This window comes from Pavona decussata, unplaced genomic scaffold, assembly GCF_977016875.1.
Source record: "Pavona decussata unplaced genomic scaffold, jaPavDecu1.1 SCAFFOLD_90, whole genome shotgun sequence".
NCBI classification, from domain to species: Eukaryota; Metazoa; Cnidaria; class Anthozoa; order Scleractinia; family Agariciidae; genus Pavona; species Pavona decussata.
The window spans coordinates 788,930-805,200 of record NW_028145507.1 but is presented as its reverse complement, the minus strand read 5'-3'; the positions used below and the strand labels follow the sequence as shown (position 1 = coordinate 805,200).

General features: G+C 40.0%; 1 protein-coding gene and 1 pseudogene across 1 annotated transcript; one reads left to right on the top strand and one right to left on the bottom strand.

The window, feature by feature from the left end:
* Window positions 1-713: 713 nt before the first annotated feature.
* On the top strand, window positions 714-2,244 carry LOC146474334 (uncharacterized). The gene has a single exon (XM_085117229.1). It carries the CDS (start codon window positions 1,140-1,142, stop codon window positions 1,539-1,541), a length of 402 nt encoding a protein of 133 aa, XP_084973355.1. The 5' UTR covers window positions 714-1,139; the 3' UTR covers window positions 1,542-2,244.
* A 225-nt stretch (window positions 2,245-2,469) lies between these two features.
* LOC146474333 (uncharacterized) lies at window positions 2,470-6,410 on the bottom strand (annotated as a pseudogene).
* Between the last annotated feature and the right edge of the window lie 9,861 nt (window positions 6,411-16,271).

Sequence of the window (16,271 nt, the reverse complement as noted above, 5' to 3'; positions counted from 1 at the left end):
GACACTTTGTCACTTTGAAAGGATCCATCCTTTGTACCACCCAAATGTGTTGAAGTGCTATCAGATGATTCACTGCCCGATACAGATGATACAAAAGAATTAAAGCCCCAGGATGATGTTAAATTTATTCTTTTCGAACAAAACTTGTATGAACTTTTTAATTGGTGCCCTGAGTGCGGTGCTGCCGTGCAAAAAAAAACCTGCCTCCACTCAGGGTACTCAATTGTTTGTTACATTGAAATGTTTCAATGGCCACGCCCAGTTATGGCAAAGCCAGCCGATGATAAAGGGGATGGCTGCTGGTAACCTGTTATTGTCTTCTTCAATGCTTTTCAGTGGGAGCACCTACACTAAAATGGCTTCATTAGCACAGATTTTGGAATTAAGTATTTTTAGTGAGAAAACCTTTTACAACATCCAAGACAAGTATTTATTTCCTGTGAGTAACGAGGTTTGGGAAGGGGAGCAAAATGCTGTTTTTGCTTATCTGAAAAACAAAGAATTGTGGCTTTCTGGAGATGGTCGATGCAACAGCCCTGGGCACAGTGCCAAGTATGGCACATACATAATGATTCACCAAAACAGTGACAAAATAGTCGACTTCCAAATTGTTCAGGTTACTGAGGTAACCAGCAGTAATGCTGTGGAAAGGGAGGGGTTCAAAAGATGCATGGATAGTATTCAGGGTAAAGGGGCTCATGTAAAGGTTGTTGCAACAGATAGACATGTATCCATAAAATCTGATATTAAAAAAAAAAAACTACCCTGATGTATACCACCAGTTTGATGTTTGGCATTTGGCCAAAAGCATTACAAAAAAACTAACAGAGAAGGCAAAAGAGAAGGACTGCCGTGAACTTTCTCCCTGGATCAAGTCTGTGTCCAATCACCTCTGGTGGTGTGCTGACTCTTGTGAGGGGAACAAGGAACTCCTATGGGAGAAGTGGATATCAATTGTCCACCACAGTGCCAATGTTCATCACTGGGACAGTGCAGATTTGTATCATGAATGTGCTCACCCACCCATCCCTAGAAATGTGGCAAGAACTAAGGGGTGGCTCCGGCCTGGATCGCCTGCACATGAGGCTCTCAAAGAGGTGGTTTTTGACAAAAATCTCCTAAAAGACGTCCAGTAATTGATGTTGAGCTGTCACACTGGGACACTGGAGGTGTACCACAGCGTACAAACAAAATACCTTCCAAAACGGCAGCACTTTTCTTACAAGGGCATGGTAGCAAGAACCCAGTTAGCAGCTCTAGACCACAATGGCAATACTGGGAGAGAACAAGCTACTTCGTCAAAAGGAGCAAGTGAGGGAGAGCTTCGTTACAAGGTGGTCTACCCAAAACGATCTAAAGAATGGATTGCAAAACCAGTTATGGAAAAGACAACAAGAGACCATCTCAAGCCAATGCTGGATGCAATCATTCAAAGAAAGCAGCAAGATCCGGAGGAAAGAAGTGCCACTCTCAAAGCACCTCACATCCTACGCAATATTGCTGCCACTCCTCGCCCAGGTAAAGCTGAAGTAATTGCTTGACACACATCCAGATTTTCAGATTAATGAAATTACTTTACTATCAGGCATGCGGAAGATATATAATTTTTTCTGGTGGACCTCTTTAATCTGCTTGAATGTCTATCATAAGCAACATTTGACTAGAGAATTGAAGATTTTTGTCAGCTCAATCCCAGCTGATCATCATAATGCATAATCGAACTAAAAGTAATCAAATTTCCAGTTGTTTTGAAATACAAAACCACCAAAAGAAATTATAAATTGGAATGCTCATTCATGTGCTGCAAATAGTCAAATTGAAAATCGATTTCAAAGGGAACAACACAATGACACTAGCGATGAAGAGGTCTAACAATGATAGTTGATACTTAGACATTACAAAAGAGAAAAAAATTATGGTGGTAACCTGAATAATCATTACATATTTTAATGTAAAACTGCAACACTTGCATGTACTGCGCGGAATTTTAAAACGATCCTGAGATCGAAAGAATTGCCATACGATGCTCAGAATGAAATAACTAAGCAGAAATAAGGATTCATGTCTCTTTTATGTTAAACGAGAAATAGGAAAATACTATTCAGTATTCGGGCTTGTACACACGCAAAACAGACAAGAATAATTTTTTTAGGTGTAGTGTTACGCTCAAGTATTGTTTTCAAATTTGTAAATATACCATTTGCTGTTTGAAAATAATTAAGGCATATTGATCTGTTGGAGAATAACTTGTATAATTCGAAAGTAAAAAATGTTAACTTAGAAGAAATTTATAATAAGAGGGACCTATTTACTCAGAATAAGAGACTAAATATCGAATGATGCATTTGAGGGGACTTCTATGTGTACTGGGGAAGAATGTTGTTGTTGTCAAGAGCTTTACGGGAGCTTTGAAGAACCATCTCAGTATCCACCCATGCCAACTGAATTCTGTACTGTTGACCTCGACAATCAATTTAAATCAAGTACTGCTGGCTTGAATCCTGCATACTCGCCGCTTTCCTCTGGAAATTGGCGACGAATTGTTTTCACAACACACGCTGGAATCACTCGCCGGTATTTCCTCCCGAGAACACTGTGGACCCACCAAGTGAACTGTTGGTAGGCCGCTAAACGCCACATTCTAGAAAGGAAAAAATCGTGATTAATTTATATTTTGGCACAATGTGCGACACGAATAAAGCAGCGTGAAGTCTGGTTTGTTGATACATCGGTCAAACAAACGAATTCCAAAGACCAACTCCAACTGACCTGTTCTCGATTGGGTTCGGTAAGGATTGCAGCGTGCATTGTGAATTTCCACCAAAGCTGTATTTAAAACATCGGTGTCGAGGCAAACAATCCCGAATTTGTTATGTTCGGTGATACATTCAATTCCTGCTGTAAGAAAAAAAAACAATGTCGGGTCAAATATATATCAGAAGCAAATTTGTTGGTCGACTGTAATGCAAGCTATTATAGTACAATCGACAGTGAATCGACCAATTGCATCTGACTGATCCAAATCATCTGAATCTTTGTTAACAATGTCATACGAATGGAGACAAACCTGCTTCATCGAATTTGGAGTTAAGCTCCTCTAGCTCTTGGCAGCAGTGACATTCTTCGGCGGTAGACATGCTTGCGCAATTTCCCGCACAAATACACCACTCGATATTCCCAATTCTCGTTGTGAGATTGGGAATGGACTCTTCTTCTTGGCTCTCTTCTTCCGAGTCAATAGGTTCCTCGCCTGGAGGATACATTGGCTCGAATTGAGAAGGCTGTATACCACTTGTACCGTTTTTACTGTTAAAACTATGCTATTCTCGTTGTGGACCAGAATGTCGTCCCCACCAGGGACGTCATATGATGCCGCTGACAACTACTTTGAGCCCGCAATGATTATGTTCAAAAAGCGGGGAAAAGGCAACTTCAAACCCGTTTTTTCACAAAAACAACAACACATCGACCAAAACAACTACCGAAACTTGATTTATTACCTCTTAAACCTCCTGAAAATGAATACAAAAAATATATGATTTTTAGACTTCAGTTCTCCTTTAAGATTATTTGTGACCTTGCACAGGAAAACGTACTTTAACGCTTATCCGTTAAACGGGCAATGCCGTTAAGTATCCGTTAGTCATCCGTTAAAGAACTGTATCAAAAACGTTAGAGGTGTTAGCGTACCCGTTAAACGTTCACATCAAACCGTTAGCACCGTTAGTGTAACCGTTAAAGAGAATTTGGTAGCTGTTAGAGCGGCTTAGTAATCCGTTAGGAAAATCCAGCATCCGTTTAACGGGTAAAGTAGCCGTTGAGAAACTTTGCATCCGTTAGAACAGATGAAACGCTCTCCATCCTTAAGTCTATCCGCTAAACAATGTCACAAAAACAGTTAATATGAATCTTTTTTTAATTCCCGAGTCCTCTTACTCTACAATAAGACGTCGAGAAATAACACCAGAAACTATTGTGCGTTTTTTAATCAAGGAAATGCTGTTTTCGAAGTTTTGATTCGAAAGATTAAAGTACAATCCAGCATAATTATGTGCAGCGTACTGGTAGCGATCTCCCGTGTTTCCATTCTTAGCTTCTTCCATTTTTTCGCTTCTTTCACTGTTTATTACTGGGTTTAGTGGACAGGTATTCCAGTCATCTGTCAGAGGAAGACACGGTTACAATTTGAAATGAAGAAAACGTGACATTGCCTTTTGATATTCGATGATGTCGATAATATTTATCCAAATGCATAACGCTACGCCCAAGATGTAAACAAAGTCTGCTCAAAGGCATGCGAACGGCCACGTTGAAGTTTCCCCGGTTCTTTGCCGAATTCTACCATAAACGTTGTACGTTTTTAAATAAGTAAATGCTTTTTCCGAAGTTTTCATTCGAAAGATTCAATGAAGTATAATCTTGCGCAGCGTACTGCTTTCGCAGCGAAGATGCAGTATTTCAGAAGCGATCGTGTTACATTCCGCGAAAAAGCCTACACAGGCTAATTTTGAATTTGCATAAAGTTGTTTACTTTGACAGCTAACAGAAGCGCAACAACCGAGTATAAACGGACAATCCGTTTCTTCCTCGCTATAAGAGTTTGAAATAGTTAATACTAGGTATTCGTAATGTGGTAATTGAAACCACAAGTTTTCTCTTGATAGCGCCTTGAATGACAGATACAATTTTTGGTTCAGAAACTGAAGCCGACTGAAGCATGCGAAGTGTCCTGGGATCCCAGACATTCTAAGGATTGTGTGCGTGTATAAAACATGGGGTGAAAAGAAGTAATTTTTGTTTTCATCATTTTAGTATCTGGGTAACTTACCTTGGAAGTCAGATTCTTAGAGCACTGAAAATATTTTTCTCTTCGAAAAATTCGAATTAATGAGTCGCGACTCAAGTTCATAAGTCAACTAGAACGAGCGGCTCGATTATTTCTCGCTTGGGTTTGATCTGTTATTTGGTTAAGAAAAGCCTTTTTTCAGTCTGTCGTGAATTTGACGCTTGGTTTGTGGGCAGTGTTGGGTTTAGTTTCGTTTGAGTCGCTTCACTCGTTTCCTTCAATCGTTTCGTCTCAGGTTTTTGCTTCTAACTGTAAATCTTTATTGTAATGTTTTCGCCATCGGCTGCGCCTTTTTTGTCATAACTCCACCGTTAAACGCTTTCAGGTGGCCGTTAAGCAAACCGTTTAACGCTGAACGGGAACCGTTTAAGCCTGAACGGGATTCGAACCAATAAACTCTGCAATGCCGGTGCAGTGCTCTATCAAGTGAGCTATCATGCCAACTGGGAGCTGGTCATGTTCTGAGCTCATAATATATACCCCGGAAGGAAGAATAAATAAATGAAAACATATAAACCATATATTTTGAACTGCGAATGAAAGATCCAATAGAAGAAAGATCCTCGCAGTTAGTACGCAAGAGAACTAACTATCTTGACCAATTCAGTTCAATAGCTTAAATCTTTCTCGAGATATCTTTACTCATAGACGGAAAATCTATAACTTGAGAAACTTGGCTTTTAAAACAGATAATAAAAATAAATAGGTGTTTTGTTCAAAGTGTAGCTCAAACTAGTGACAGACGTCAGTTATTATAATTGCTTGTTTTGGGAAGCACATTTAAACCCCCCAGGTTCATAAGTGATGCCCTCCATCTCCCGAAGGGTTTCCTCCCGCCTTGTACGAAGAAGTTGTTGGCCCTGGGAACGCTTTTCCCTTTTGCTGTAGCCTTATGTACTCTCTTTGTCCTTGATGCAAATTGAGATGCTTGTATGTGACCCATGTGGAACAGAAAGTCTTTCAATAATTCTCTTTCCGATATCTGCTCCTCTGTGAAAGTGGCAAATTGCACATGCAGCTGCACAACGCAACGCTTTAGCCCCATGGTGCTTGTGTTAAGGGCATCTAACCATTGAGTTGATAAACATTTGGATTTTGTGTTGTTCCTCCCACACATCTTCCCAGAATCTTGGAGTCACTCAGGGTAAGAAACGTTGGTTTTAAGACCTCCAGAAATACTTCTGGCAAACAGTCATCCCCTTTGTAAGTTTTGGTGCCAGTTCCCTGGTCCTGCTGCCAATTGCACCATGAGTTTTCTCCTGGTGACAAAATCGATGTTGTTTTGCAGGATCATTTGACTTTACACTGTCGTGTAGTATAGCAATAATTTTTTTGTTTGTTGCATGAACAACTTCCTTCTCTAACGGATTTACTTTGGAGAGAGTTTTCCGGCAGATCCCCAAACCATAGTACTTTTGAGCTGCTTGACATTTCCTTCAGTCACTCGGCATTGACCACCGATGGGCTTTCCATCTTGAAGCTTTCCTTTAGTTCTAGCTCTAAGATTCATCAGATGCTTTCCCATTCTCTTTTGGACGTGACCAACACAGTCCAGGTTCACCATCTGATTTATTTATTTTTTTATTTATTTACCAGGTAGGTCTGTCACTCAATACTGAGCATTGTAGACCACTCTTAAAAAAAAAAAAAAAATAATAATAATAATAGTAATAATAATAATAAATAAATACTTAAAAAGGTCAGCAGATGTCAAAAATTGCATTTGTGACCTTGCACAGGAAAACGTACTTTAATGCTTATCCGTTAAACGGGCAATGCCGTTAAGTATCCGTTAGTCATCCGTTAAAGAACTGTATCAAAAACGTTAGAAGCGTTAGCATACCCTTTAAACGTTAACATCAAACCGTTAGAACGGTTAGCGTAACCGTTAAAGAGAATTTGGTAGCCGTCAGAGCGGCTTAGTAAGCCGTTAGGAAAATCCAGCATCCGTTTAACGGGCAAAGTAGCCATTAAGAAACTTTGCATCCCTTAGAACAGATGAAGCGCTCTCCATCCTTAACGAAATGCTGTTTTCGAAGTTTTGATTCGAAAGATTAAAGTACAATATAGCACAATTACGTGAAGCGTACTGGTAGCGATCTCGCGTGTTTCCATTCTTAGCTTCTTCCATTTTTTCGCTTCTTTCACTGTTTATTACTGGGTTTAGTGGACAGGTATTCCAGTCATCTGTCAGAGGAAGACACGGTTACAATTTGAAATGAAGAAAACGTGACATTATCTTTTGAGATTCGATGATCTCGATAATATTATGCAAATTTGTAACCCTACGCCGAAGATGTAAACAAAGTCTGCTCAAAGGCAAGCGAATGGCCACATTGAAGTTTCCCCGGTTCCTTGCCGAATTCTACCATACACATTGTACGTTTTTAAATAAGGAAATGCTTTTTCCGAAGTTTTCATTCGAAAGATTCAAGTACAATCAAGTATAATCTTGCACAGCGTACTACTTTCGCAGCGAAGATATTTCAGAAGCCATGGTATTATATTCCGCGAAAAAGCCGCAATCTTGGGTCAATCTTGTTCACGTGCTCCCGCGTAAGAGTCGATGGATTGGAAGGCTGCTCTGAATCGAATTTATAAAGCCAAGCATGCCAGCACTGCTAATGACTGCTACTTTTTTCAGTAACATTTTGTAAATATAGTAGATAATTACAAAACAGCAACGATGTATGTTTACTCGTGAGGGACTTGGGTACGTGAAATCGAACATTCAAGACGCGCATTTTGAATTTGCATAAAGTTGTTTTCTTTGACAGCTGATCGAGTAACGGACAATCCGTTTTCTTCTTCCTCGCTATAAGAGTTTGAAATAGTTAATACTAGGTATCCGTAATGTGGTAATTGAAACCACAAGTTTTCTCTTGATAGCGCCTGGAATCACAGATACAATTTTTGGTTCAGAAACTGAAGCCGACTGAAGCATGCGAGGTGTCCTGGGATCCCAGACATTCTATGGATTGTGTGCGTGTATAAAACAAGGGGTGAAAAGAAATTATTTTTTGTTTACGTCATTTAAGTACCTTGGAAGTCAGATTCTTAGAACACTGAAAATATTTTTCTCTTCGAAAAATTCGAATTGGTGAGTCGCGACTCAAGTTCATAAGCTAACTAGAACGAGCAACTCGATTATTTCTCGCTTGGGTTTGATCTGTTATTTGGAAGAAAAGCCTTTTTGCAGCCTGTCGTGAATTTGACGCTTGGTTTGTGAGCAGTGTTGGGCTTAGTTTCGTTTGAGTCGCGTCACCCATTTCCTTCAATAGTTTCGTCTCAGGTTTTTGCTTCTAACTGTAAATCTTTACCGTATTGTTTTCGCCATCAGCTGCGCCTTTTTCGTCATAACTCCACCGTTAAACGCTTTCAGGTGGCCGTTAAGCAAACCGTTTAACGCCTTTACAGCATCCGTTAGATATCTTGCTCAACCGTTTAACGGCTCAAGCTATCCGTTAGAGCAGATTGTGCAACCGTTCAAACGCCTTTGCAATCCGTTAGGCATTGCTTATTATCCGTTAGAACAAAACGTTAAAATGCTTTGGAGGCCATTAACCATCCGTTTTTGCCCGTTTAACGGATAAGTGTTAAAGTACGTTTTCCTGTGCAAGGTCACATTTATAAAAGCAGCCAGTGAACTGGACACTACAATTTCCCTTGGGAGTTTGTTCCATTCTGAAATTGTTCTTGGATAGCAGCAAGATCTAGTGTATTCCTGAAATATTCATTGGAATGAGAATTTTTTCAATTCCCTTGAATGTTTCACCCATCTACAATTGTCGAGTTCTTGCCCCATGTTGAACCACTGTGTAAAGGAAACAACTTGTTTATCTTGGACATATTTAGGATGTCCATTTCCTGGGTACGGATAGACAATATTTCACTACTCACCATATCAGTTACGCATCCACCCCGAAAAAGTGGGAATTGAGTCGGTAATGCTCTTTTTTTTTCTTTTTTTTTAGTCGTTAATGCTCTTAATTCATTTCCTTTTCAGACTGTGTCCTGGAAGGCAGTGTGGTCAGTAAGTCAAATACTCTCTCCTTTCTGGACTTCCAAAATATCAACTGGATCGGCTCCAAAAAGTCCTCAATGCTGCAGGTAGAGTCGTCTGTCTAGTACCCAAATTTAGTCACATCTCACCTTATCTAAAAGATCTTCACTGGTTACCCGTAGAGTTTCGGATCGAATTCAAAATATTACTACTTGTTTTCAAAGGGTTTAATGGTATTGCTCCACGTTATATCTGTGATCTCATCAGGGAAAAGGCATCAATCAGAAGCTCTTTGAGATCTAATGACCTCACTTTGTTAGAGGTGCCTCGAACCCAATGTAAGATTTTTGGTGATCGAGCATTCGCTTTTGCTGGTCCATCCAAGTGGAATAAGCTTCCTCTGGCAATTAGGACTGCCAAGATCTTAAATACTTTCAAGAAACACTTGAAGACATTTTAGTTTGAAAAAGCATATGACATTTGATTATTCTTTACTTTATTTATTTTAGTTCTTACTTTTTGTTTGATTGATTATTCTTAAATTTTATATTCTATTGATGTTGACTAAATTTTCCGTTTTTATATTGTAAGCACTTTTGAATATTATATAAAAAGCGCTATATTGATTATTGTTATTATTATTATTATTATTATTATTATTATTATTATTACTTTAATTTTGAATGGCCTATTTGTAGTATTGTATTCATTAAAACCAACCTTCAGTTGTATCATCTTGATCCTAGCAACTACATCACATGATGGTGCTTTTGATTCTTCCTTGGATAGACTACATGAAAACCTTTCCAATACAAGTTTGGAAAACAAGGGTATTGGGCAATGTCATGTTTTATGATATCAATGATAGATTGCACTGGCACTTCCTTGCTGTGTTGAAGCAGTACATTCATCATCTGGTTCTGAGGCAGTGTTGTCATCAAGGGACACATTTTAAACAAGTTTGGCCTGGGAACAAGTCAGCAAGAAGAAAGTAGGGTTAAGCCATTACTCAAACCTTTCTGGAAAAAATCAGTTTTCCCCAAGTCATCACCCCTTCTTTTCTTGTTTTGTTATGCAGTTAGCATGCACGCAGCGTTTTGTGGAATACATGGTAGTAGTCTACTTCAGTTACTTTTAACTTATATTTTTTCAGGACTGCAGGAGAAGCTCATTTTGTTGGGGAGAACCTTTCTTGGCATTGTGTTTACCGAGTTTCCACCACTGCGGTAACATTCTCAAGAACTGTCATCAACCTTGAATGTCGTCTACTAGCCTTTGTGACGTTAGATTTTTGTGGAGGTGGTTCAGTAGTAGCGACTCTAGGTTGCAAAGGTGGTATTTGGGATCCATCTGTTTCTTCTTTTTCGTCAGAAGTGATTGTTGTTCTCATAAATTTGTGCTTTTGTTGCAGTTATCCAGTGCACATGGCAGTAAGGGTGGTTCTTCAATAGGATTGCAGTTACTGAAATCACCATTGTTAAGAGTTATGAGCATACTGTTCCTGCAGGAGAGTGCTAAGGTGTTAAAGTCCCACTCTTCAAAGAATTTGAAGACTGCACAGAAATGCTTCCGAGGGAAATGCGTTCTATGCCAGCTTTCACATTGGCAACTTGGATCCGACAAATTCGTAGCAAACAACCAATTATTGCTCGAACAGCTTTTTACAAGGAACTCTCCCTTTCCTAAATTCGAATATTTCGCATCACATTGTTCATACTTGCCAGCCAAAAGCTGGCTGTTAAGGCAGTGTTTTACAAAATGCGTAGGGCGATTGTGAAAGTAGTAAAAGGACTCAATACAAAATTTTATACTGTTATTTCCACTGAAGGCAATAAGGAAATAGGGAGCTTGCTGGCAGCGATGTGGGTTTGAAGAATTTGACGGCGTAGTGAAATGTGAGTGATTTATCAGATCTCATTGCTTTTGAAGGTTTTTTACTTTTCTTTTTGGTTCATACCATTTCAATCGATGCTCGATTATATTTTAAGTTAAGTTTAAGAACAGTTTCTGCCTTTTTGAAACAGTTTCTAGAAGATAGAAATTGCCACTGAGCAAGATGTAATGAGCAAACCTCCCGTCAAATGGTAAGTAGAATAAAATATTTTATCTGCGAATTAGAAAAACAGACACATTGCACCAACCGCATTTTAACATTTTAAAAGAAGGGTAATAAATGGAAACCTATGTCTGTTGTAAACTTCGAAACGTAAATTTCTTGATCCTTTTAATTAATTTGTACTTGCAACAACAACATCTAATTCGTATCGTAAAACCTAAAACTTCGCAACTTCACACAACTACTCGTCTTCGCTTTGATAAGGTACTGATCAAAATCTAATGTACATGTGATTATATTACTTAGCTCACGTGTCCGTCAATCAACAAATCACTCATTAAACTGCACTGTAGAAACAAAACAATAGATCTGGTTACGTAATAGTTCTTGCGTGGGACATCTCAATGTTTCTGACACTCCCCAAAGTTTACTCACAGCGGGAGAAACTTTCAAAATTTAAGTGCAAAACACAAGTCAATGTTCGATTATTCATGAGCAGTTCAATTGTCTGTTGATTTCACCAGCAACTGCTGCAGTACGTCAGGGTCTCCCAGTGTTACCTTCAACTGATGGATTAACTGGTTGAATAACAGCAGGTTGCGTTGAATGCGCGTCTTCATTGACCGCTTTCACTTCAATTGGAATTAAATGTTGTGCAACTCTTCGAAGATAAACAGGACGGCTGTCTTTGCTAGTTGTCTTGACAACAGCGGCACAAACCTTTCCATCACTTCCAGAAATAAGCTCTTCTACTTTCGCAAGTTTTCAATGACATCTTGTCGTCAAATCGTTTTCAGCAACACAATATCTCCGACTGATGTCTCTCGTGCACAATTTCCCTTGTTTCCAACACTCGACTTTTCTCGTAGATTAGTAAGGTACTCTTTTCCCCATTGCTGTTTGGCGTTGAGCTGGTCTGGCGACCATAAATAAGATCAGAAGGTGTCAAAGGATGCGATATTGAATATTCGTCATCGTGCATGTATGTGATAGGTCTTGAATTGATTACTGATTCGATTTCCACAAGCACAGTTTGGAGCTCTTCGAAATTTAGGGCAGATTGGCCAAGGACTTTCTTGAGAGGTCTCTTGATACTGCGAACCAATCTCTCCTTAAAGCCTCCCCACCACAGGGCCCTTTCGACGATGAAATTCCAGGAAATCCTTTGGTTGACTAGATAACACCATACTTCGTCTGATCTTGTTATCTTGCGTATTTCCTTGCATGAAGACTTGAACATTTTCGCATTATCGGATGCAAGAGTCACGGGTAGTCCCCTTCAGCTAGCAAATCGTCTGAAGGATAGTAGGAAATCTTGAACATTAAAGCTTCTACATAGTTCTAAGTGTACCGCTATTTGTCGACGCACATGTAAACAAAAAAATGTAAACCTTCGACTCATTTCTTTCAACTTCAGGACTCTTGGTTTCGATGAAGAGTGGACCAACAAAGTCGAGACCAACATGCGTAAACGGAGGATCTTCGGATACTCTTTTGTCAGGCAGATCATTAGGTGGCAAAGCACTATAAGGCTTTCCCTCGTACTTGCGGCAAATTACACATTTTCGAATAATTTTTTTGACGCCTATCGTCCACGGAGCACCCAGAAACATTCCCTCAGTGTTGTCAGAGTATCTCGTATTCCACTGTGTTGGACAGATTCGTGTGTCTGCTTTATCAGTAGTTTAACGAATTCATGGCTTGCAGGTAATAGGACAGGTTTCCTCGAATTTGCAGGCAACAGCGAATTGTTCAATCGCCCCTTACATCTCATAACGCCTTGTTGTAGGTATAACCCGGACTGTGTGACATACATTGGCGGGGTCGACCTTTGATCCTTACCCTTGAGGAATTCAATTTCCTTGGTGAACGATGATGCTTGCACTGACGTGATCCAGAGATGCTCGGCTTCCTTTAAATCGGTGACGTTTAAACTCGTTTCTTCTCCCTTTGTACTCTCGTTTAAAACTCGATTCTTCAACCTCCTTGCAAACTTGATAACAAGGGCTGTTACTCGGAGCAGACTTGTTAAGTTGTGAAAGCGCTTTATGTCGATTATCTGATCGATTCTCTTCTCCGGGGTGTCGTCTGAATTATTCACAAGTGAATGCGTGATAGCTGGTGGATTCTTTACAGCTTCCTCAAGAGCAACTTTATCTTCGGATTGTGTCGATCCGTTTACGGGCCATTGAGATTTTGGTTGGTAAAATAATGCTGCGCCATTCCACCAAGTCGTATTAGTGGAAAGTTCTTTAACAGACAAACCATGAGAAGGTATATCTGCACGATTCAACTCCCCTGGGCAAGGTCTCCAATGTCTCCTTGGAGGTCAATTTTCGATTTTCTTCCATGCGATGCTGAACGTACTGTTTCCACATTCGCTCGTTCTTGATCCAGCACAAGGCAGTCATCGAATCGGTCCAGTTGATTGTTTTCCAATTCTCTTTTGTTAGAACTGAATTGGTAAACAAGTCATGCTAGAAGAACTGCTCCTAGTAATTCCAGCCGTGGGATAGACTGTTTCTTCAACGGCACTAATGATTTCGAGGCAATCAAACGAACGTCAACTCGCCCGTCTTGATAGAGTGAACGCATGAAAATAACTGCTGCGTATGCACGATGAGATGCGTCTCTGAAACCATGAAGCTCTATTTCAACAGGTCGTGCGGAATTCGTGCATTGCTGAGGCATTTCAATTCTTCAAGTAGCGTGTTCCAAGTGATGAGCAAAGTTCCAGTTAAATTGCTATCCCAGTCGATTTTGTCCAGGCAAAGTTCTTGACACAAGATTTTCATTTCAACGGTGAAAGGTGTCAGAAATCCAATAGGATTGAATATCTTGGCCATCAGTTTCAGAACTGAACACTTTGTCTCCGGAAGTGAGCTGCCATACTTGTACAATCCCTTGAGATCGAAGAAAAATTAATTAGAATTAGTGTCCCAGTTCAGTCCTAGAACTTTGACAATCGTGTCGTTTTTCACTTCAGAGCTACCAATAGCCTGTAAACATTCTCCTCCAGTTGAAGTCACCACTTTTGATCGCTCTCAACAGGGTGCGTGAGTTTCAATTCCATTTTCTAAGGTTGAATCTGCCTTCGGCCACGATTTCCTTCAATTTCTTGTAGTCATGGAGAGCATCTTTGTCAGTTTCTGTTCCAATGATCAGGTCGTCAACATACAAAGACTTTCCTAACATATCCGCCATCTCCGGCTCGCTTTGCTTGTACAAACGCAAATGATGCTTTATTGTTGCACCCAGGATTGAAGGCAAAGGGCGTAGGCCGAAGACAAGTTGGTTAAATCGAAACTCTGCGATCTCTTGTTTCTTTGCGAACGGATCTTCGAACCATAAGAATCGTAGCATGTCTCTATCTTCTTGTTTGATGCCAACCATTAAAAATGCTTTCTCGATATCTGCAGTAAGCCCGACAGCATTCCAGCGAAACTTAGTTAACATGTCGAGCATGTGTGGAATATGATTGTCTCCAACTTCTAAACAATCGTTCAGAGGTCGTTCTTCCTTAGAATTCTTGGCTGATCCATCATAAACGGTGCGCACTTTTTCATTTTTCGATCCTTTCATACAACAGCATGGCGAGGTGAGTAATAAACCCTCTTCGTATTGAGTTCATTCGCATCGTTCAATTTTGGCAACTTTTCGATGACATCCATTCGCGCTTGTTCTTGTATAATCTTGTCATATTTGTGAAGTAAATTCGGCTCGTTTTTCAATTTGTGATGCAAAGATCGCAGTCGGATTTCACACATTTGATAGTTATTCGTACGTGGGAAGCAGTCCTCCTTCCATGGCAGTGCAACTTCGTAATGACAACCATGACAGATTTCTTCGTTTTGCTTGGCTTCATTTGGCCAGTTAGTTGCGGATTCGATGTCGCTATAATTCCGATGCTTTCGGTTTCCCAGGATATTCGTGATCTTGTCTACTTCATTTGCTTCATTTAACACTGGTTCGCCAGAAATGATGAGATTAGAGACAACATTGGAATTTGAAATTTCATGTACATGTTGCTTGCTGGTAGGGCCTGACAGAAGCCAACCAAACTTGCTGTTGATGGCTGTGGGACCGAATTCACTGGAGATCGATTCTCCAGTGACAATGTCCCAGTAATAATCCGATCCAATGAGAATGTCAATAGAGTCTTGTTCGATCGCTGGACTGTCTGCTAGATCTAAATCGACTAAATGTGGGTATTTCGTGACATCTTTTCTCTTAGGAAGTGGCAAACAAATATCCGGAAAATTGAGCACTGAGATCTCCATGTACTCATCTTTACTGCTTCGTAGTGGCAAAATAACAACTTGGCATTTTTGTTTACGATAAGCGTTTTCACCAAACGAGTTTAGGTGAAGGGTTTCAGTCGATGTTGCAGTTAAACCCAGCTTTTCCTTGATGTGGTTGGTCACGTATGAACGTTAACTACCATTGTCGAACAAAATTCTTACGGGAACGGACTTGGATCGGTCTTCATTTGTTGCTATTGCGGTAGCAGTTTGTAACAAAATGCTACCCTTGGCTCCTTTCGTACTTGTAGTTGCGGTGGTAGTGGCCCTCCCCAAATTAGGTGCTTCTTTGTTGTATGTGTTTGTAACGATTGCGACGGAAGACGAGACTTCGAGGGGTGTCGCTAAGGCGTGTTTGCAAAGTGTCGCTGGTGTTGGGACTATTTTACAGGTCGTTGATGCAAAACCACGAAAACCAAGATGACGGTTAACGGTGTTTATTGAGAGACGAAGACAATCACGATCACGATCACGATCGTAAACTGAAATTACAATTATGCAATAACGAAAGTATGAATCAACTTGAATTCGTGCGTAAGGCATAAAAGAAACGCTTTACGTGCCTATGTTGATAACGCGATTAAAATAACAACAATTACACGTAAATTAACATAAACAAAACATAAAAGGCTAAATTAAAACTACTCGAGATTTAAAGGTCGGCTACACAATGAACATTTGCGGCTGATTAACAGCCCAAAGACTAAAATTGTGGGCGTAGCTGTCTAAGCGTCTTATTCTTTCAAATTACTCTTTGATTTCAAGATAATTAGTTGTACTATTGTACAACACAGTACATATGTGCGCTAACGCCCAAGGTGAAAAGTAAACTTAAACACATTGAAATAAAACTAACAAAATCACTTACATATCGGTCCCGCTTGAGCCAAAGGTTTAGTACGAAAGAACGAAGGTGCTGCTATTCAAGGCGAAATCTTGCGAAACTCTGGCTTAAAGGGACGCTAACTTAGCTTTTATATGCGCGTGGTGACGCTAAAAGATTCGATTACAAATCAATAGGAAAACAGATAAACATTGTAACTACGATCATAACTAGGCACACAT

Excerpts from the sequence above, each read along its gene's own strand:
- LOC146474334 (XM_085117229.1), top strand. The coding sequence starts at position 1,140 with ATGTTGAGCTGTCACACTGGGACACTGGAGGTGTACCACAGCGTACAA.